General features: G+C 39.0%; 1 protein-coding gene across 1 annotated transcript in view; it reads left to right on the top strand.

Annotated features, from left to right (window-relative positions):
• NRG3 (neuregulin 3) overlaps nt 1-21,542 on the top strand; it is a gene marked incomplete at both ends in the record, with an annotated part of 374,647 nt that extends 353,105 nt beyond the window's left edge. Inside the window, 3 exons of the mRNA XM_079536012.1 lie at nt 7,804-7,931; nt 15,681-15,851; nt 21,035-21,542. Coding sequence (XP_079392138.1) covers nt 7,804-7,931; nt 15,681-15,851; nt 21,035-21,542 — 807 coding nt within the window. The remainder of the gene's footprint in view (nt 1-7,803; nt 7,932-15,680; nt 15,852-21,034) is intronic.
• Between the last annotated feature and the right edge of the window lie 895 nt (nt 21,543-22,437).

Consider the following 22,437-nt stretch of genomic DNA (forward strand, 5'->3'; position numbering starts at 1 on the left):
GAGTTAAACAAATATTTGTGCAATATTTTCTCAACCTGTCATCACAAAGAACTGTTTGGTGTCCTCTCAGCATCTGACGATCACATCCTCAAGCTTTAAGTCATTTTCTTTTGCCATAACAATAGCTATAATGACTGAGCAGCCGTTTGTGGATTCCAAATATTAGAGATTTAAAGACATGATTATTCTTTATTTTAGGCCAGATTTGTTTTTCTGCTTTTAATGCTGTTCAAACTAGAGCTCTCAGTGCTGGTAATTAACACACCATTTTCTAGTTCCTGTAGCAACTAGAAGGGAGCAGTTTTATCCTTGCTGTTAGTGCATTTTTCCTCTGGGAGCAAAAATACTAAGAAAGAAATGCAGAATGACCTTGTGCAGTATGTAGTGTAACTGTGCAGGACAAGAATGGTTTCTATTGTTAGAAAGATTTTAGTGCAGGAATGCAAGTAGGCAGTTAATGAAATATTTACAAATCTTGGCAGATTGGAGAAAAGGAAAACCAGGGGAGGGGGAGGAATTGACGAGAGAGCAGATAAGGACTTTGAAATGGTATTGCTTAGGAGTGTCTGCGTGTCTCTGCATCAGAGCCCAGGAATCTGCCCTGTGTGTATCTGCAGGGTAAGGCAGAGACCAGGTGCTGGTGGGCAGCTTCCTTGGGCTCACTTCTGTAGAGGTGCTGCAGTCACTCTGGAGGTGATTTCTGTGAGGTTCCCATCTGCAGCACCCCATGGATTTGGGGAGAAACCTTGGTTCTACATATTTCCAGGGATGAATACAGAAACTTAAGAAAATGAAGGATGTTATTTCAGGGGTTTTGCTTTATGAAATCCTATGAACCTCATTTTTCCTAATCCATGTCCTCCTCTTATATGGGAAATCTGTCTTGCTTATGTTCTGTCCTCCTTGGTTTCCCTGAAAGGTTCTCCCTTATTTTTCTACTTCCTATTCATAATAGACCTAGTGATGCTTTCACTTTTTTTTTTTTTTTTGCCTGCTTTCTATTCTCTGTATTAGTTCAAACCTGAAAACAGCTGCATAACGTTCCTGATCCTTTCTTTATTCCTTTTCATTTCTTCCTATGAAGAAAGGTTGAGAAAACTGGGCTTGTTTAGCATGGAGAAGAGAAGGCTCTGGGGAGACCTCATTGTGGCCTTCTAGTACTTGAAGGGAACATATAAAGAGGAGGGGGAATGGCTGTTTATGAGGGTGGATTGTGATACGACAAGGGGGAATGGTTTTAAACTGAGACAGGGGAGGTTTAGGTTAGATATGAGGAGGAAGTTTTTCACCCAGAGGGTGGTGAGGCACTGGAACAGGTTGCCCAAGGAGGTTGTGGATGCCCCATCCCTGGAGGCATTCAAGGCCGGACTGGATGTGGCTCTGGGCAGCCTGGTCTGGCGGTTGGTGACCCTGCACATAGCAGGGCTTTGAAACTAGCTTGTCATTCTATGAATCTACGATTATTCTTGATGACAATTCTAATGCCTATTCGAAAAGAGCCCTTGCATTTGAACGCAGAGGTTACTACATTTACTAATGGATGCACAGATCTTTCTAAACGTTGCACTTCTCTAGGAGGAAGCTTTACGTGTAGCAGGTAGTGTTTCAAGTGTTTTGGGGCATTAAAGAACTCGACCAAACTCCGTGAAGTGCTATCATTTCATTATTTCTTTTTCCCTTTTTACCTTTCACTGGACTTCAACAAAAGACTTAATTGTTGTTACTTAGTTTGAAAGTCAGTTTTGAATCTCTTTAAATGAGAGAAATCTATGTAAATGCATCAGGATTGCTGTTAAAAGCAGGGGAAAAAAAAAAAAACCTACCAGATTTCATTTTTTGAACAAATTATTAAAATTATAAATTTACATTTTATTCTGGTTTTACTCTTTATTTTTGTAGCTGTTTGGATTGCTGCAAAAGGGAATGCAAAAAAAACTTTTGTCCCTGTGATACCTCACCTCTATGCCAATTTAAGCTTCTTTACAATAAAAACGATGCACAATGCTAAAAGCTCCGAATGTTTGATCTTAAAACGTTGCTCCTGTTCTGTCCTAAGCTATGGGCTGCCTTGTTTGGCAATCCTTATTTCAAAAGCCAGTATTTGAAAAATGAATTGGAAGTGGACCTTCCCCCAGGTTCATTAAACATCCATATGGTGGAAAGGTTGCTCTTGCTCTTTTTAAGGAAATTGGATCAGCTATTCAAGTCAAACAACAGAGTAGTCAGAAAAAAAAAAAAAAAAATGGAGGTGGGTGGCTATAAAAAGGAGTTTTTTTGGAATTGCCTTACTTTAAGAAGTTGCAGTCTTTTGTTTCATTTTGCCCATTCTCTGATAAGTACAATAAAAACAGGTGAGGAAGAGTGGCGGCCATATCTTGACATAGTATAGGTCAAGCAGCGTGAGTAGTGTTAAAGCTTTTGTGACAGCTGCTAGGTGGTCTCTGCTACAATGAGGTGTAGATGTGGCTTTATGCTCCTTCTCATTAACTGTTGAGAGCATTCCCAGAAAGTCTTTGAGGAACAGAAAGTATATGAACTGGTAAAGGTCTGCAGCAACTGTACTTCAAGAGCTCTGGTAAACACTAGGAGCATACTATTCAGATTTTTGGACCCACTAAGAAGTATCCTGAATGAATGGTGCCGGAATACAGTGCTACAAAAATGTTGGGAAAGAATAGGCCCATCTGGTACAGACCACAAGCTTGCTGTCAGGTTCCAGGTTGAGTGCTGTGCCTCAGCCAAGCATGAACCATTTACAGGTCGTTCCATCTTCTAGCGGCACAGTTAGTCCTTTTTAGTGAGGAGAGCTACTGCAACCACATTCATATCCAACAGCTGGCATTGGGATACAGCCCAAATAATTCAGTGTAAGCATAAACAAAGTAGAAAGTGTCTGAGCAGTTTGGGTTTGCTATTCTATCAATTCTAACCAGCTTGAACTACTCATGAAAAGATTTAGCTCTTTGTAAAGCCAACCAACGGCTCTTTAACGTGAACATGTGCAAACTCACCCTCCTTGGCTAGCACCAGGGTTGAGGAAGAATGCAAGGAGTTTTAGAGGTTTAAGCCAAAATGTAGATGTCTCCCTGCCACTGGATTACAGTGTTACAGGAAATAAAGCTTTCTGTTTGTATTGACATCTGAAATATTTTGAAGCATCATATGCTTTCCTTCCTGCATTTGAATCTATTACATTTCTTCCACTTCCTTTCTCAGTTCAGTTGTGATTCTGTGAATTCCTACTGTTCAGAGCTGGTAATTGTGTTCACCTGGGCTCTCAGTATTGATTCCATCGTACAGTAAAGGACACCAATTAGATAAATAATATGGTATTCTGTAAGCAGGATTCATAAACAACAGTTTGAACAGAGCTATTAGCCTATTAGTATTTCTCTGCAGTTTCCTTCAAGGATACTCCTTTTCCCAAATAATTTTACAGCAATGTGCAATTTCTTTCTAGGTTGTCAGAGAGCTTGAATTTGGATAACTGTTTCCACATTTTGCTTGACAAAAGTTCAGGCTCCTGTCTCCTATATTCTTTTTGTAGTTACCCCATTTTCTGTACACCATTTTTCTTCTTTATGAATGCAAATGTACTGATAATCTTGCAATAAGTCTTCAGACAGGAAGAGGGTTATGTGCAAGTTTGTAATGGAGGATCTTTGAGTTACACAGGAGGTTAAGATTTATTTTACCATGTGCATGAAGCTTGGGACTTCCTAGTATTACCTATATCTTCCCAAAGAGATTATATAATCTTTGAGAGATATTTACTGAATGTGGTCCACAAGACTGCAGCAAATGGTTCCATGTCATCATACACAAGCAAGTCAGGATGCTCAGCTGCACTTCTTAGGCAAACACTCTCTGCACCCTATACACCACCCACAGGCAGGAGGACGTGTCCCAGTTGCACTTATGTTACTCTGCAGATCACCAAGCTTGGTGTCTCCTGGTGTTTACTGCCTCCTTTCTACACCTTGATTACAGAATTTCTTTAAATTTTCTTAGCTTTAGAACACCAGCAACAAAAGCAGCACCAGACTTGCCATTCCTTTTGTGATTCTGACAGTTGGCATGGTTGTTTAAAATAGCTTTTTTTATCCTTATGGCATTTAATACCTTCTCCTGTGATACTAAGTGAATCTATTAATTCCCCATAACATCCCCTCTGAGGTGCCTAATATGCTTTTCATGCTGTAGCATGTGCTTTCACTTCTCACTACACTTGTTCCTAGCAGCTTGCAATCACAAGCTTCTGATATTATAACAAGAGGACAAAGTTTCTTTTTGTGACTTGTTGATGCTTGTTGATACCATATAGTAAATAAACCTAATCACTGTGATAGAAATGCAGTTAATATATGTTGAATACCAGACAAAGGCATTTAGCTCTTTTCAAAGATGAGCATGTATTTTTATCTGAGTTGCGATGTGATTTATCAGCTAAGATCAAGACCAGATTTCCCAGTTCAATAACTTTTCACAACTTCGGAAGAACTGCCATAATAGAGAAACTTGAGCTTGCTGGCCTCTGTCTAGAGTGCTGGCAGCAGAGCACAGGGAGTAGCTGTAAGGATGCTCAGTATTCCAGCAGATAGGCTGGTGGAGCAAGGCCAGCCCTTCCAAACGTGGCATTAGTTCTTCACCTCTCTGAATGTAATGCAAATCTGATACTCTCTGCCTTCTCAGTCCTTTTTGAAATGGCAACCCCACATCACCTCTCTTTCAATGCAGACGCAAATCTGAACTTTATTTTTTTCTTACTATTTGAGAGATATCCATCAAGGAGAAAGAGATAGAGGGGGTTGTTCTGTTTTGCTTAACCATAGGACAACAGTGTCTGGCTATTGTATAGCACTTATGAGGCATTTGTCACCTGTGGATCCTAAATTTAAGAAAGAATAATCGGAGGCATCAGGCAGGGAAATAACTCGCAGTGATACAGCAGGTCAGTGGCAGAGGGTGACTTCTTGCAGACTCATTTAGCATTAGCTAGTAGTGGGTGAGATTTTATTGTCAAAGAGTTAGAGTAATTGCACATAACAGATGATTTTCTCTGTGAAACCATGAAGAAATTGAACTTTGCAAAACGTTTTATTTTAAAATGCTTTAATTATCTTTATTTTATTTAGCCTTATACATGAACGTTTCTTTTATGTCAGCTCAAAGAAGCATGCATAATTAACCAAAAAGACAATAAAACCATTGAAAAACAAAACAGAACCACCAGAGACAGATGAGATTTCAGAGGATGCTTTCAACCTCCCAGAGCAGTACAGTACTCTGACAGTGCTTCACAGCTTATCCCCTGCAGTGGCTAAGTGTTTAGCAGCTCACAGCGAGCAGAGGGCTCTGTAGTTTGCAGCTTGGCTGACAGCTGGGGGCAATGGGGCAGTTTCCACTGGAACACAGCTGGGTGGCAGGTCCCCCATCCCACTCTGGGAGCTCTGCTAGATGCTGCTGTAAACTTCTCCCAGGATTCTGATTTTTTCCTCCAAAGGCTGTCTCAGAGAAGGGATGTGGCATTTATGGTTAAGCTAGAAAGGAGTAAACCGAACTGTGTTTAATTCTATGAATGTGCTACAACTAAATAAAATTGATTCTGTTGATCATTCAAATTCTCTGTATATTTGCACCCTCAGTTGAAATTGTGATATCAGTGTAATTGACATTGTGGTTGTTGTGATAATTAGTGAGTGATGGATCTGGAAATGTCATGAAATAAATATTTGATTAAGAAGAAAGAGCCAAACTGAGCCTGGGCAGTAAATATGTGGGATTGCATTGGGCAGCTCATGGGGGACCCTGTTCTTCCTCAACTGTGATGAGCAAAGATGCTCTTGTGTGTGTGATCCCCCCCAGCCCATGTTCACTTTAACCATAGATGTGGTGAGAGGCATAGCTCATCCCTGCTTAACCTCTGTGATTCACTTCATGCTCGTGGTCCTTTAAAGCCATTTGGGTCTTCAATTTAATATCACGAACAAACATGAAAAAGGACAGAAATACCTTCCTAATGCTTACAACTCATTCTTCCCATAGCTCAAATTGATTTATTCAGGTCAGAAATCAGTGTCATTGCTGCAGCTGGCAGAAGGAACATTAAAGTTTAAAACTGTCACAAACATGAGCACCTTAAAAGACATGCTTCCATCTGAATGCTTCATCTACAATAGTGACAAATGACAGCTAAGATCATTGTAACTGGAAGAAAAGCAAGTGGAATATGTTTCTTCTTATTATTTCAGTTGTGTTTGGTTTGTGTGCAGTAACATTTTACATATTGCCACTTTCACAGCCTTGCCTTCCAACGCCCTGAAGCAGTTATTTTGGCCCCTTTCCTGTGGGTATTTCGCACAACAGGAAGAGAGGGAAGAGATAAGAGAAAAATTGGAAGATCTGTTGTGTTTTTTTTTTTTTCATCAACAGAAAATTGGTCACAAGCAGTTCAAGACGTTCTGTGAACGTGCTCTGAAACTGGTTAGAAGAGAGTAGTCTTGTGAGACTTTCCTTTTTAGTTTTGCTAAACTCTTGGGAAATGCAGATAATTATAATAAAGGGGAATCAGGAAATAACTCCTCCTTTTTAAGGAGTTCTCACCTGATCTTTTGTTAGACAACAAAATAATTACGGGGAAGAACTGTACCATGACAGAAATCTTACTGTCTCCTTCTCAAATGATTATGCTGTTGTAAAATTGCAAGGCATTTATTTTACCACTGTATTTTATATAATGTACATTATATTTTTACCTAAAATATTTAATCATGTAATAGATCCCACGGTACCAGCTTATTGTCAAGGTAACATAGCTACCTAGTATTAAAAGTACAAATTCAGTGCAGAGAGAAAAGGATTGAAGAAGAATAGACCAATTGGGTTTAGTGCAGTTTATATCAGCACAGCATCAGAAATGTTATCTTTCTTTTCTGTTTCTTTTTCTGCTATTTTTCTTAACTATGTGTAAATGTGGGTTAAGTGCTTGTACCTCTGAGTTACTGTCCAGTAGCTGCTAACATTGATTCTTCTTTCAAACCAAAATGCACCCTTCTTATGTTTTGACTTCCAGGCTCTATTCTGAGTCAGAGTTGGTTGTTTTTTGTTGTTTTTTTTTTTGCTGAATTTCCAGATGAATCACAAACCAAAAAGAGGAACATCCATTCCTGTTCACATCCGGTGTCTGCTTTACAGACCTTTGTGTCACGCTGTGTGCCCAGAGGTTGCCCTGCACACACAACTGTCACAAGAAGAATTATGTTTACACTGATAGTACTAGCACAGATACTCCCAGGTCAGAAGTTTCAGGTGCAGCAGGGTTGTCTGGCTCTACAGATAGGATTCAAATGTTTTTCTTACTTATCTGATGATACAAAAGCTATTCAGTTGGTGTTCCTAGTTATGCATATTGATGAGGGGAGTGTTTGACTGAAATCATCAAAGGACACAAAAAGGTGCTGAACGCCGTCTGAGATGTGTTTTGTGATCTCAGACACTGCATGGACAATCACAAAAGCAAGTTTTTATTCAAAGGGGTCTGCATTCCCTTTTGTTTTGGGCAGATCAGTCAGTAATTTTGCTGCCAATGTGGACTTGGGGTTTCTGATGTGCAGAAGGTAATGGGGACAACAAACCTGGGTGCTCTTCACTTGTGTAAACAGCAGTGAATGGATGTATTACTTGCCCTTCCTGATTTTAATTTTTAAATTAAAGTACTTCTTATTAATTTCAGTTCTCACTGAATAACATCAGCAATGTATTTTGCATTTTATGTATTAATTCATTTTATTCTCTGTGCCACAGTACTCCAAAACAGATAGGCATCCTGGGCCTGCTCTGGACAAAGTCATGGAGTCCAGCTTTTCAGGTCCTCAGTCTTTCCCAGAGGCTTTGTCTCCTGACAGAGGAACTCAGCCCATCAAGCAGCACAGGTGAGCAAACAGCTATCAGGGGGACAGGGTGGTGGAAGCTGAGGGATGCTGCTAGGGGGGTGACAGATGGGTAGGAGGACTGGGCAAGAATGCTGAGAGATAAGGAGGACCATAGTGTGCTAGCAGAGGATTTCATGAGGTGATAACTTAACTTCTGTGGTGTTTTGTGTAAAGCCAAGAGGACATTTGTTGCAGTCCCCCAGTCACGTTCCTTCTCTTTCGTTTGGAAGATTGGCTAAACCAACAACAGTGTTCCATATAAACCAGGAAGGGATATTTGAATCCTACTTACATTATCTTACTTAAACCTTTAATTTGGAATGAAAAAGTAATGCCAACTATTACATCAGATGCTTTTCTTTGGGTTTATTCCTTATTCTCTGCAGATTTTCAATACATGCATAATAATTTTACTAAGTGTGGATGAACTATGTTGCCCAGAATCATTCCCACTTCAAGTTCTGTGGATATTTTAATCCCAATTTAATCAAAAGGTGAAGCTTAGAAAAAATACAGTGACATTCACTTGCTCTTGATAACAGGGTTGCAACAGCCCGATTTGAAATTGTTTAGGTGCTGAATTATTACGTTATTAAGCTTTAAAATGTGGAAATAAGGACTAAATATTTCTTGTATACAAGGTTCTTAAAACAAGAACTGAATGATGCTAAACTCGCTGTCTTCCATATGGAAATTACAGACTAAGCCACACTGAACTTTTAGTAAATTAATGCAGAATTCCAAAGCACTCACTTGAACACATTCATGCACCAAAACCTCTCTTTATAAAGGGGAAAAAAACGTACATTATTTCAGGTGTCAAGCATTGGGCTCCATTAAGAGTCTTTGCCTCAGAACTGTTCTAAGACAGCTTGATTTATAACAAATTCTTTTTCATAGTTTTATAACTTAAGATTCATTATACAAGGGCCTTGCTTTATAAAAAATGCAACAGACTTTAACATGCCAATGACTTATAAGACTGTCTTTGATTTATGCATCGTGTGGCAGCTTCCTAAGTCACTCAGTTTCTGTAGTTTCTAAATGTTGTGCAGTATGCAGTTTTTTTTCTCCATTTCATTTGGTGTCTTTTTGTAATGTCCGTCTAATTAATGACAGTCTAGGTACAATTAGCCCTTGTTTCTGTATATAAAATATAGATGAGAAAAATGAAGCTTATTTTTTCTTTTTTTTAAACAAGGATGCATTTTGCTCTAAGCATCCCCTCATTCCATTACGTTGAGTTGCAGTGACGCAGATCTAAAGTGGTTCTAGCTGAAGTTCTTGGTCTCCCTAAAATGAACAGTTAGACAAAAATAGAGTGGTGTCTTGTCTTCAAAACTTGACATGGACCTGGAAATATTAGAGCAGCTCTGTGGGGTCTCATTTTATGCAATTGTTAAACTGTCTATTCTTTTTCTGTTCACCATGGAAATATTTTGTTCCACAACTAGACTCGCTTTCTCTATTTGCGTTTTCAAGGGCATTAATGGCTGGCGATTATTTCGTAAAATCAGTAGCTGTCTGCTCAACAGTTTCTAAGAACAAAAGAAATTTTTCCTGGCTTTAGGACTATCAGAGCAGGAAATCATTCTGGCTTGCTGAAATTTGGCTGACAGAGAAGAGATCGCCTAGTTATTTCACTAAGATTACTGGATAATAAGTTTTCTCACTCTGCCAACCTCAGCTGAATACAAAGAATTGATATAAAGATGAAAGATTTGAATCACCACTGAGTCTTACTCCTGAAATATTTCCTCTGTACTACTCGCTGTTATTATTGTACAAGTATTTAATATCTTTTGTTCCCACATTTAAAATAATCCTTAATTATAACTGGAAAGTAACAAACATGTTTAGCGAGTACACTTATTGTAAAATTTACAGTATGCTCAAAAATTCATCTCGGGTTATCTGTTGTTTAAGAAAGAAAGCCCTTAGTGTCTATGTATACACAGTAACAGATTATGATTTTGTTAGCTGTTGGACTGATGTGTGATCCTTTTGCATTGCAGTTTTCTTGGTAGCTAGACATGCTGACTTTCAGTCTTTGATTCATTCATCTTTGATTTCAGTGGGATTCATTTCAGAGAATGCTATGATGAAAGCCAAATGCAGAGGCTGGAAGCACGAACCAATTGTATTGCCTTGTAAAAGTACCAAAATAGGATACAATTTATTTATTTTTTTTTAATCTAAACTTTAAAATAATTTGCAGTTGCATTTTTAAACTCCATTAAAAAGAAATAGGTAAAAACATTTTTTTTGACTTAGCATTTTGATCTTTATGCTCTCGATATAATTGATTCAGTTTAAATTAAATGAAAGAGTAAATCTAAGTTGTTCTGCAAAGAAAATTAATGAATTTTAGAAATCAGATATTGAAAAAGTAACACAACTAAGAGGAAGCCTTGGAAAAAGAAGAAAGTATAAAGAAGTGTCTGGTATTTTCCCAAGGAAAGAACATAGTCTTCTGGAAAAGTTTACTCGAAAGAAATGGCTTAGAGGAATGAAGAGGAACAAAATGAATCACAGCGAACAAGAGGTCATTCTTGAAGTGAACATTTTCAGAAAGCATTGAGAGTTAAGGATTACTGGTGATAGCAAAATCAAGTGTTCTGGCTGGGTAATAAGAGTACTCTACCTAAAGAAGCAAAGCTGATGGAGGAACAGAGAGAATATGTGAAGCAAGTAAGGAAATCCCGGATGAATGCATTTTATTTTTCATTAAGGATGATTGTTTGGGGATGAAGGCAGAACAGGAATGGAACAAAATGTATGAAAATAAACGTTACAGCAGTCAAAGTAGAAGTAAAATGCAGAAATCAATGTCCTTAAGTGGGAACATACTGAAGAAATTACTTCAAAGATAGGGTTAGCATAGATACTGTTCTAGATCTGAGGTAAAGAATGAATCAGGTAACTTTGAGGAGTGGATAACGTGGTTCAGAATTCAGCAGTACTAAACACAAGCCCAGTCATTTGAGAACTAATAACAAAAGCTTCTCCCATGAGCTGAAAAACAAATGAGGAACAAAACGTTCAGCACACACCACTTGGTGAAAGGGTAGCCAAGTTGCAAAGTGAGGCAAGCATGCAAAAGAAAAGTACGGTACATTAGTGAAGACATTGCCATCAGAAAGTCAGGAGTTTTAAAATGATTTCATGAGATAATGTTTCATTGCATGTGAATGTAGCATGAGGAATCACCAGTGTTTTCTTGTGTGGATAAAATGGCCTCCTGCTCAAATTGCATTGATGCGCTAATAAAATAAGGGTTGAATCATCTGTGTTCCATGGAAAGGATTAGTTTGTCTCATTCATTGTAGTAAATGAAGACTGACAGCTGCTTACAAACATCAGAGAAAAGATAAGGAGAATGAAAAGACCTGCTTAAAATGAACAAATACGGTGGTACACTGGTGATACAAATAGATATCTACTCATCATAATGAATTTAAACTCTGAGTTATCAATGTAGAACAACTTTCTGGAGTAGTCATTTTAGGACAGAAGCTGATCCATGCTGTATAGGAAGCACAGAATGAGGTCATGGTGGCTGGCTGAACTCTGTGCCACCTACGCACCTTTGACATCTTGGTTCCTTTTTCCTGTTGCATGAATCTAACTGGTGGACCAGGGATAGTGACCCCAGGCTACACATAGTCATTGTGCAGAATTACAAAGCTCCAGCAAGTGCTATTCCTGAGTACGCAAATAACACCATTTCTACTAAAGAACACAAGAATAGTTACGCTTGCACATGGGGACTAGCAGCTGGAGAGCTGCTCCTTCATATGAAAAGGAAAAAATAAGCCTGCAAGGAGGTCTTACTCCATCACCTGAACTGAGGATCTGACCGGCTCCAACCGTTTATAAACACAAGCTGGAAAACATAAGTCGTTGTGCCCTTGTGGGTTGTTGTTCTCCTGCATAATCTTTGGTGTTTTGTTACACTGTTGGTTTTTGCAAAGGCAGGAGAAAAAAAGCGATGCTTAAATGCCTGGAATGTAGGACGCTATGGGGATTTAAACAAATCAAATAAATAAAACACTATTAAAATTCTCAGCTTATGCCACCATTTTTTAGCATAATACACTCATAATACCTTACAGACTTAGTATGACTTTAATCACATGCAGCTTTGCTGAAGTCCCAAAGATGACGTTAGCTCTCTCCTTTGAGGGACCCTCTATACCAAGGGTGCCAATAGAGGCTTGTGCTTTTTTGTGTAATCTCGTTCTTATTAACAGCCTGACAAAAGGACTTTGTGACACAGTACTATGCCTTCCTATGGCATTTACTGAGAGACACTTATGTTCTCAAGTTTAACAGATCCTTTTTATTACAACTGAAAATTGGTTGAAAGTCTGAATAGTTGATCTGAACACATGTTAGCAGAAGATTGTGTACCATTGCCTAAAAATGTGGCTCCCAGGAAGCTTCAGAAGACACTGTTTATCTGGCAGCTATCTCTATCATTGGGGTATATATTCATTATTCCTGTCTAGCAAGGGCAAGCAGTATGACTTTCAGCTTTCGCCAACACAGTTTGCATCTTGTTATCCGTAGATAAAATTAAAGGTATTGTAATATGCCACTCTGTATAGATTTTGTAAGTACAGAGCCAGAGTAATTACAACAATTTTTAGAATTTCCTTTTCTTCCTCTGTATATTTTGCTCTTCATGAATTACAGTTATGTATCCCAGTTCAAGGTCTTTTTTTTTTTTAAAACAAAACTATTGGAACAGCAAGTGTGTGGATGAAGGCAGCTTAAAAATATTAGAGATGAGCTTGCATTTAGTACAAGATGTACAAAACTGAAGCTGGTGTAAAAAAAAAAAAAAAAAAAAAAATTTGATGTTTTATCTTTATCTTGAATATCTAATTTAGAGCATGACAGCAGGGGGCATCTTAAGAACACAGGGAAAATGTGAAGGCACAGATGGAAGGAATGCAAGAGATACCAAGGAAGAGGATGATGGAAATGGAAGTGATGTGATAGTACTATCACCAGAAGGGAAAGTGAGATTGAAGAGGCAAGAAAAAAAAAGGGAAAGAGTAAATAAAGTGATAATGCACACAACTGTGCTTATAGTTCCATTGTGCTCATTAAACAAGAAGGAATTAACATCTGAAGTTTTAACATTTTAATCATATTTCTCTTGTTAGTCCTTTTCATGTTTCCATTAACAAAGGTACATTAGAATGTGTTCATAATGAGATGTACAATCAATTTTGTTTAGTAATTAACTGAAAAAATAGTTCAGGATGATTTCCAGAGTTACTGTAAATTCATTGCAAGTCATCTCCTCTCCATGAACAGTTAACCTCACTGGAGAGCTGGATACGTGCCTTGAGAAGGGAATACTCCTCCTCCTGAGACAGTGTTTGTTTTTACTCAGTTACTCAACCCAAAGAGAATTTTCACACAAAGCAGTTTACAAGGATGAATCCCAAGTTCTTCATTAACCTTAGAGATTCTTGAGCTATTTATTTCAAACCATTAATTCATCAGAACTACACTTCTCCCTAGTTGATGAATTACTTGTGAGACACTTCAGACCTGTTCTGGTTTTTGTTATTCTCCAGTAATCAATTGATAGATTTTGGTGACATCGTTTGCTACAGCTTTCCTTATTGTTTTGCTTTATTGAACAGCTTAGTTACATGGATTATCTCTTTTACCCACTTAGACTGGAGAACAGAGCAAAGAAGAAACTATAACGGTGGCTAAAGAAGGGTAAATTACCTGGAGAAATTGGAAAGGCACTGTTGTCTGCAGGGGGGGAAGTACATCATGCAAGCAATGGAGCAGAGGCCTGTGAGGGATGCAGCTGCAAGCTAACAGAGCCCAGCTCCCTCAGACTTTCTTTGTAGGAGAGGTGCTCCAGCCCTCTGAGCATCCTTGTTGCCCTCCTCTGTACCTGTTCCAACAGCTCTGCATCTTTCCTGTGCTGGGGACCCCTGACATGGACGCAGTACTCCAGATGGGGCCTCACAAGGGCAGAGAAGAGGGGAACAGTCACCTCCATCTCCCTGCTGGCCACATCTCTGTTGATACAACCCAGAATACTATTGGCCTTCTGGGCTACAAGCAAAGCAAGTGCTATTAAACATTGCCTTTCTACTTTCAAATATCTGCAATAAATGCAAAGTTTGTTAAGTTAATCAGTTTGTTGACTTCCTTAGTACATTGATGAACGTACTGCAATCAGTAATAACAAAAAGCCAAAAATTTCATTATCCTTTGTGAATTATTCATTCAACTGCACCTCTTAAGATTCCCTGATTTAATAATTGAAGTTTCCTGAGCAGAAATTGCCAATTGCTTTGTGATATGGTAACACTATTTTAAAGAACACAAGCTGTATCTCGCAATTTGAATTTGGCCCTCAAGAATGAAAGGCCAGAATATCAGTCTAATTTGTTTTTGTTCCCAGAGTTTTTTGGGTTTGTTTTTTTTTGTTTGTTTGGTTTTTTGTTTTTTTTTTTTTTTTTGTAGTCTTCTTAATAGCTGAGGAAAATCTATTTAAGGGAGCATCAAAAATCTTTATGGGAATGCTATTGCTATGAGTTATCCGTCTTTTCAATTAAAAAGCACCAGGCATGCATAAGTGTGGAAGAGAACAGTGCAGATACCAAAAAGGAACGTGAGCAGTAGAGTAGAGATTGAGAGAGAGTTGAATTTCTTTCTACTATTTTGAGTTTGGAGAGAAAGGGTAGGTTTTAAAATGTGTTCTTCAAGAGAACTTGTCTAAGATATTTGATCCAAGCAAGAATTTCTTTGGGAGTAGGTGTGGCCCCAATGTAAGTAAAGTTTCCATTAGTTATAAAATGGGGATTGTTGCTAAATCATGTTATGAAAAATGAAGTGAATTTAGGTTAAATCATTTGCATAGCTGAATTTTATCAGAAGTTCTAATTATTCACCTAACCAACAATAATAATTCTTACAATGCATTCACAAAACCTATACTAAAACTTCTTTAAGGAGATGACATAATATTAAATAATACATATGCATTTCTGAGCCCCAGGACATATTAAGAGAAGTAAGGAGTAGCTGAAAAATGAATAGCCAGTCATGCCATGCAGTATAAATGGGTTATATTTCGACATTATTTTGTGTTCCCTTATTTTTGTGTTAGCAAAACCTGGTTTTATGGTTTGTAGAAGAAATACTGTGTGAATTCTAGATACCTTTCAATTCCTGCATTAAATAAAAAGAAAGCTGTTTTTACAAAACACTACAAGAATGTTGTTTACAAGAGTATTTTTCTATCATACCATGAAAAGAAAGAATTCTATTTATCACATATGTAAAATAAGAAAACAATCAATGTATATAAAAAAAAGAATAAAAGCAATATAAAAGGCTCCATCTGATGGACTTTTGCTGTTTATTTCCACTATTGGAGGGTCCATCTCCTTATAGCACGATTATGGTATGCAGCAAGGAATAAAAGAAGCATCCTTCATCAAGGATAAGAAAACATTTAAGATGCCCGTCAATTATTTTCTTTCTTAGAAGGGATGTGATCTATTAGATACGGCCTAAACAGCAGCTAGCTGTGGATTATAGCAATATGTATCCTTAGAGAGTTTCTGCTGACATGGTAGACTGCCAGAGCAAAGTTTATAGAAACAGTAATCCATGCATTATTAATTTTGAATCTTCACTTTGCAGAAGTTTACCCTTTTTGCAATGATAATTGTCACTGTATCTTTGGTGTGTTGTTTCTAGAAGTCTCTCTTCATGCTGCAGTCCAGGACAGAAAAGTGGGATGCTACATAGAAATGCCTTTCGGAGGACTCCTCCCTTACCTCGGGGTAGGTTCAATGGGATTACGGGACCAGCATATCAACAGCTAGAAGAGTCCAGGATCACAGAGCAGGACACAATACCTTGTCATGGGTAAGTAATGAAATATCCACAGCAGGCCAGCACTGCTTGGAGAAGTAGTTCTACGTAATGTTTGCACAGCACTTCTTTCTTCTGTCAGCACTGGACAAATAAGAGGAAATAATTCAGAAGTCCAGCTTTCATATTTTTTAATGCAGTCTTTGTAGATTGCATGTTTGCTGTAGATGGAAAACTGTAACCCGGTTCATGTGAGTTTGTCTTTGAACACATACAAAGAACCTGATATTTTTCATCTTCTAATTCACCTCCAGCTGTACATAAGGTCTGAATTTCAGAAGAGCTCCCAAGCACCTAGAGCAGCCTTTGAAGTCTTTTGCAATTGCCGAGTTTTTTTGCATAATATTTACATATCCCTATAGATTTCCAGAGGCTTCCCAGAATCGCTGCAAACACACTACATGTAACACCAGGAGGAATACCTGTAGGGTTGCTCTGGTCTCATTTAAAGATGCCTGAGTCCCAGCTTAGCAGAGACTGAAGCAGGCATGCATCAGTCCACAGCCAGGCATCCCAGGAGGGAATGTGACTTTGCTCTCTAGGTCTCTTGTAGCTGAATCTGCCTAATGAAGCTGACTAGAGTAGTTAGGGAGGCAGACTGCGAGTGGGGTTTGCCTGGGACAGGAGAGAACAAAGCATAAAGAGAGTCAACTTTCTGTAGGCCTCTGTTCAAAGGTTCAGGTTTGTCTCATGCTTCTTTTGTTGATGCAGTTTGCTTCTTCTGGGGAGAACCTGTTTGTTATTTCTTACAGTCAGGATACTGTTGTTCATTCCTATGAAAATGTAGACCTTAAGAAAGTTGTGACAAAATGGTAGTTTTGTATCGGGGAGAATGCTGCTTCCCTGCCACGTGGCAGTGCTTTGAAACACAGGCGTGGAAGAAAGCTGCAGCCTCTTTATCTTGAGAAGCGGGGTAGAAAACACAGCAAGGCTGTGTGGCTAGCTGTATTTGCTCTCCTCTAGGAAATCAGTATGTGATATTACAATTATCATCTTGTATTGGTCTGTATCTGGCCTGTTGACATTCTTCAAAAGGTTGATTTTTTTTCACCGTGCTGCAACCCCTCTGGCCTCAGTCCCTAGAGCACCTCGTCCTTATTTTCTGTACTATCCATGTCTGTACCACTCGACTTGCTTCATTCTGCCTCTGTCAGTGGTACATCCTCAGAAAGAGGCCTGCAAACACACTGGCAAGTGCTGTTATGTTGGAGTACCAGCAGCAGTGTCACAGATGTGATATCAGCATCCTTAAGCCAGTCCCCATGAGAAGGAATTACAACCATGTGAACACGAGGCATGAAAATTATAGCAACTCTTTGATCTTGTTTTATTGAAGTGTTTTGATAATGGATAGTATATTTTTATGAAAACGTAGTCTTTACAGAATGTAACAAAGCTTTTTACAAGGGATGCAGTAATGAAGTACTGTAACTAAACTAAAATATAACAGCTGTAGCAACTAAAATTCAAGTGCACATCTGATCTCCAAACCGAAATACAAAGAAAATGTTCTAATTCTACTGCAAGTGGAAGTCTTCTAACCAGGAAACCCTTTTCCCCAAATCTTTCTCTTACCATCTGTTTGAGATTTTTGGTGCTCTGAGTGGATATCAGCCTAACTGGAAGGTCCTTAGAGAAGTTGGGGTTCTTTTGCTGCTGCAGGAAAACACCAGCTCTCAATATTTGCAAATTCAGGCCTTTGTAGACTTCAAGTCAAATACGACTCGTTCATCAGTCCGCTACTCAGAGTAGCAGAAAGACCTTCCTGAAATGAAGGTCTTGAAGTAAACAAATACCTCCATGGTAGTCACATCTCAGAGTCCAATGAGCATTTTGGGGTGTCGTGGGCATGCATGCAAAGAGAAGGGCGATACTTTGGTCCCACAGTGACAGCTGTTTGCATTGCTTGGTATTAGCTGCTAGAGGCAGTACCTTATATCTGCAAATGCATATTTATACAAATACAGATGTGTTTGCAGACCCCCAGCATGTCATATATTTAGGTAGACACATAGGTAGGTATGCATGCTTCCAAGGCTGAGCTGAAGCCTGCTGATGTCATTATAGAGACTCTCATTCATCTTAATGGACTTGGCCATCAAGTTCCTACAGTGAACATCTACAGCAATTGGGCTTATAGCAAAGCTCTTTGCGCTACACTGAATGAAGCTCATTTTGTATTTTAAGTCATAAGTCCTGCCTGTCTTGCTTTAATATCTGTTTTAAGGGACAGCGTAATTATGCTTCATTCAGTTTCATTCACTGACACAGACTCTTGAAAACTGTGTAACAGGTGGTTGCTGTTGCATATTTATGAATGTTTGTGGGCTTTTTTACTTGATTTCAGTAGAAGATTGGGCAGAGCTGCACTTTGAAGTACATGCACAATTTAATTTATTCAGACAAAATTATTTTTTTAGATGAAAATAATACAAATACCTTTCTTAAGGGACATTCTAGTTCTGGGAAACAATTACAGGAAACAATTATTATTATTCTGCACTTAGAGGTGCTTATTGACTGAAATCTCATTCTGTTGTAACCAGCAACAGTTTGGCATCAGAAGTAGAAGCAGGGATTTGTTTGTAGTGAACTAAAAGCCGGCTCTCACATGGCTCTGAAGTCGTATCCCTGCTAGTTCAGTACGTTGCCTGTTACACACAGTACATGTGCTTTAATTCAACTTAGTCTTTCTTTGAAAGCTGTGTAAACACAGGGCAGAAACATGTACTTCTGGCATAAAATCGTTGTGTTCATCTGCCCTTCAAAAAAAGAAACAAAAAACAAACAGCTATGGAAATATGCCAGGCATTGAGTTACATGTTATTGTTACTGCCAATTAGTTTTCAAAATACCAAGAATAATTGAATCCCTTTTATGGAATTGGCAAATGTTACTGTTATCTCACTAAACTCATTGGATAATTCCATCTTTTTTTGGTTTCGCTCATATATCATCCATATAATTCAGCCATTGCATGTGAAATTCATTAAAAACATTCACTCCCTTTGTTTTCAGGGTGCAACCCAGAATATATTTAGGGCCTGAATTACCAAAAAGGGGAATAATGCAGCTGATGAGATCCCTCCAGCTATAGTCGTTTGAACAATTATATAATAAGCAAATGCAAAGGAAACAAGAATGGGCACAACAGGTCTGCACTCTTTTGTTTTCCTTTATTATTAATTTATTTTCAGTTGTCGTCCCTCTGGAATAATTTAGCTAATCAGTTTTTCATTATACTGATTCTCAAAAACTGTTCAAAAAAGGCCTTCAGTAGATGGCCAGTGTGTCTAAGCACAGAACAAAAGTAATTAACCAAAAGCCGACCCTTCCTGTTTCAGAGTAAAGTGTAAACGCAGCTGCATAGCTTGTGCAAGAAATGCTGTTTCATATTCCTAAAAGCCACTTGCTTTGTTGTTCCCCTGGGTCCCACTTCCCAAAGCAGTATCTTATTCCATCAGATAGCAGCAAAGCTCACAGTGCCTCTTCCTTATTGCAGAGCTCCCAGCTGTGCTTTGTAGTCTTCTGGGAGTGCTGCTGCAGAGTTTCAGTGTAGCAACGCACAGTGCTGCATGTGTGCATGTGTCCAGGTTCACATCAAGCAGTTATGAAACACAGCCACCATAGATGAGCTAGCTACAAGTCAGCAGCGCTCTCCTGGAAATGAGCCTAGAGATATTTCCTCCTCTTTTGTCTGTCTGACAGCTCACCAGGAGGCTGGGGCCAAACGAAATCTGTCCACTTAATTAGCTTTGTATGCTTTTATTAGGCTACGGCTGTTTTGAACACTTTAATTGCTGTTCCCAAGTTCTCTTTCTGTTAATGTCAGAAGAAGCAAGGCATGTGTAAATAGAATACCCCGGGGCAAGTCCAGTAGGTTTAAGCAGCTTTCAGAAAATATTCTTCCTGTCTGAGCTCAGACATTTCCTCTGTACCAGATGTAGATATCGCTTTTCATGATCAACAGTAAAACATGTTAGATTTCTCATTGGCTTGCCCCATCACATAGTGATAAGAACACAAAGCTGACGATGCATAAAATATTGATGAAGCATGGAGGTGATGCCTATGGTTCTTGGTAATCACAAGTAGTAGAAATACTGCATTTCTAATAATACTTCAGGAATGGGAAACATCTTCTTGAGCATTGTTTCCTTTATATTTAGTATATTTTCCATTTCTGGTTTTTAAATATATCAGTGCAAACATTTTCTGGTAAGAGTAATGAATTTGGCTTTGAATCAAAATGGGAATGTTGATAAAAAATTCAGTGAAGTTGCCTCACAATAAATGAAATCATGCTATAATATACGTAAGTGGAGGATAAATGATTTTTCTTGTAGAATAGGTGAATAACATTTTCATGAGCACAAGACATTATTTCCAGATGAGGTCTTAAGAAACCAAATCATGTCAGCATTGGATGATTACAAAAAATGACATGTTTGTCAGAGTTACAGTGCACGTAGACACTGCATATTTGAAAGGGGGCACAGATGATTGTTTCCATGCAATTAAAGAACATAATTTTGTTTCAATTTCTCTTCTTCAGTGTTTTCCTGGAATCACAATTTGATATCGAGAGTTCTGATGTTCAAGAAAACATCAATCCATTTCTCCGGTTAGAAATGAAAGACTGAGATTTTGAATTTGACTTATAGGAAGGGAAAAAAAAAAAAAAAGATTTGAAGAATCTTTTGATTTGGAAGGCTCTGAGCAGCCTTAAGGGCTGTGGAGTCCAACTCCCCTGCAGTGAGCAGGGACATCTACAGCTCCATCTGCTTGCTCAGATCTGATCCAGCCTCATCTTGAATGTCTCCAGGGCTTCCACCACCTCTCTGGGCAACCCATGCTAGTGCTTCACCACCCATACTGTAAAAACCTTCCTTGTATCCAGTACAGTGTAACTCCTGAAAGCATATAAAAATTTATTGTTATTATTCTCATGTGCTGGTGGGGAAAATGGGACAGAGGGAAAAGCAGTGGCAATAAAACCCAGATTTCCAGAGCCTGCTGTTTTCTCCTGGGCCACAATAGCTCTAAGTGCTCTGAGTGTGACTCGAAACAGCCATGTATCCTTGCAGCACAGCTCTCTGACTCTCATACAACATTACTTCCACTGGTCACATCTGGCTGCTCAGTTTGCAACAAAAAATCTTTCTTATTCCTTTCAGGTATTCATCTAGTGGTTTAAAAACTTCTCAGAATACTTCAATAAATATGCAACTGCCTTCAAGAGAGACAACCCCTTATTTTAATAACGTGGATCAGAAGGACTTGGTCGGATACTCATCTTCAAGGGCCAACTCAGTTCCCATCATCCCATCTGTGGGCTTGGACGAAGCCTGCATGCAAATGCAAAATGTTTCTGAAGTAACAGGCATCAAATGGTGCAAAAACTCCTATTCAGCTGAACTTGTCAATGTGAGTTCCCCTGTCAGTAATTGTCTTATAGCAGAACAACATGAAGTGAAAATATTGCTAGAAACTGTGCAGGAGCAGATTCGGATTCTGACTGATGCGAGGAGATCGGAGGACTTCGAACTGACGAGCGTAGACGCGGAGAGCAGCGCGAGCGAGAACACCGCGTTCCTGCCTATGAGCCCTGTGGCCAAGGCAGATCGAGAGGCACAATTTGTCTTAAAAGGTGAAACACAAAGAGACTCAGTGTTGACCAAGTGACTTTGTGTGGGGGTCGCAGGAGGGGGAATAACAGATCTGTGCATTCGATGCTTTGCTAAACAGGAAAGGAGGAAATTAAATACAAATTATTTATATGCATTAATTTAAGAGCATCTACTTAGAAGAAACCAAATAGTCAATCGCCCTCATATCATAGTGTTTTTTAACAAAATATTTTTTTAAAGGAAAGAAATGTTCCGGGAGGGATAAGGCGTACATCAGGTGCTTTCTAGGCAGGATTATACATACAGTTTCAGTTCTAGAGTATTTTAACACTGTTCTGTTTGGCTGTCAGGAGGCTTAGGCTATGCATCCTATTTTCAATAAAGGCCAAGACCGTTCTAAGAACCATTCTTGGCTTCAGGGCAGCGCTGCAGTGAATGCTGGCCAGGGGTGCAAGTTCCAAAACCCTAGCACAGACCCGGTCCCCCTGCTCTCAGTTCTAGGTTCATACTGAGGGAGGAGACACACAAACATCCAATTCTTGGCACTAACTGTGTAATGACCGTAAATCCTTAATTGAGCCAGATGCTTGACTCTCTACCTTACATGAGTGTGTCAGTCAGCTTGAGAAGTTCAGTGGAAACTTTTAGGAGCTTTGGGTCAGGCCAAGCCTGGAGAGGGGTTGGGGCCTGTGGAGGTGCAGTGGCCCTGTGGCTGCTCCATCTTCTGAGCTTTGTCTAAAAGAGCTTCTTGGTTGGAAGAAGAAAAAGAAGAACAGAAACTCAAAGTGCAGAAGCACGCACCATGGCAGGTTAGGGTTGGTTTAGTTTTTAAGAGTGGGAATGTAAACTCTGCTGTTCTTTACCGATCCATAAACATTTCTAAACTGTTGAACTTTGAAGGCATTTGTACGCTCTCAAGGAGCACTTCTGAGTGTATGTGTGTTTTTTTT

The sequence above is a fragment of the Tetrao urogallus genome, assembly GCF_951394365.1.
Source record: "Tetrao urogallus genome assembly, chromosome: 5".
Classification (NCBI taxonomy): Eukaryota; Metazoa; Chordata; class Aves; order Galliformes; family Phasianidae; genus Tetrao; species Tetrao urogallus.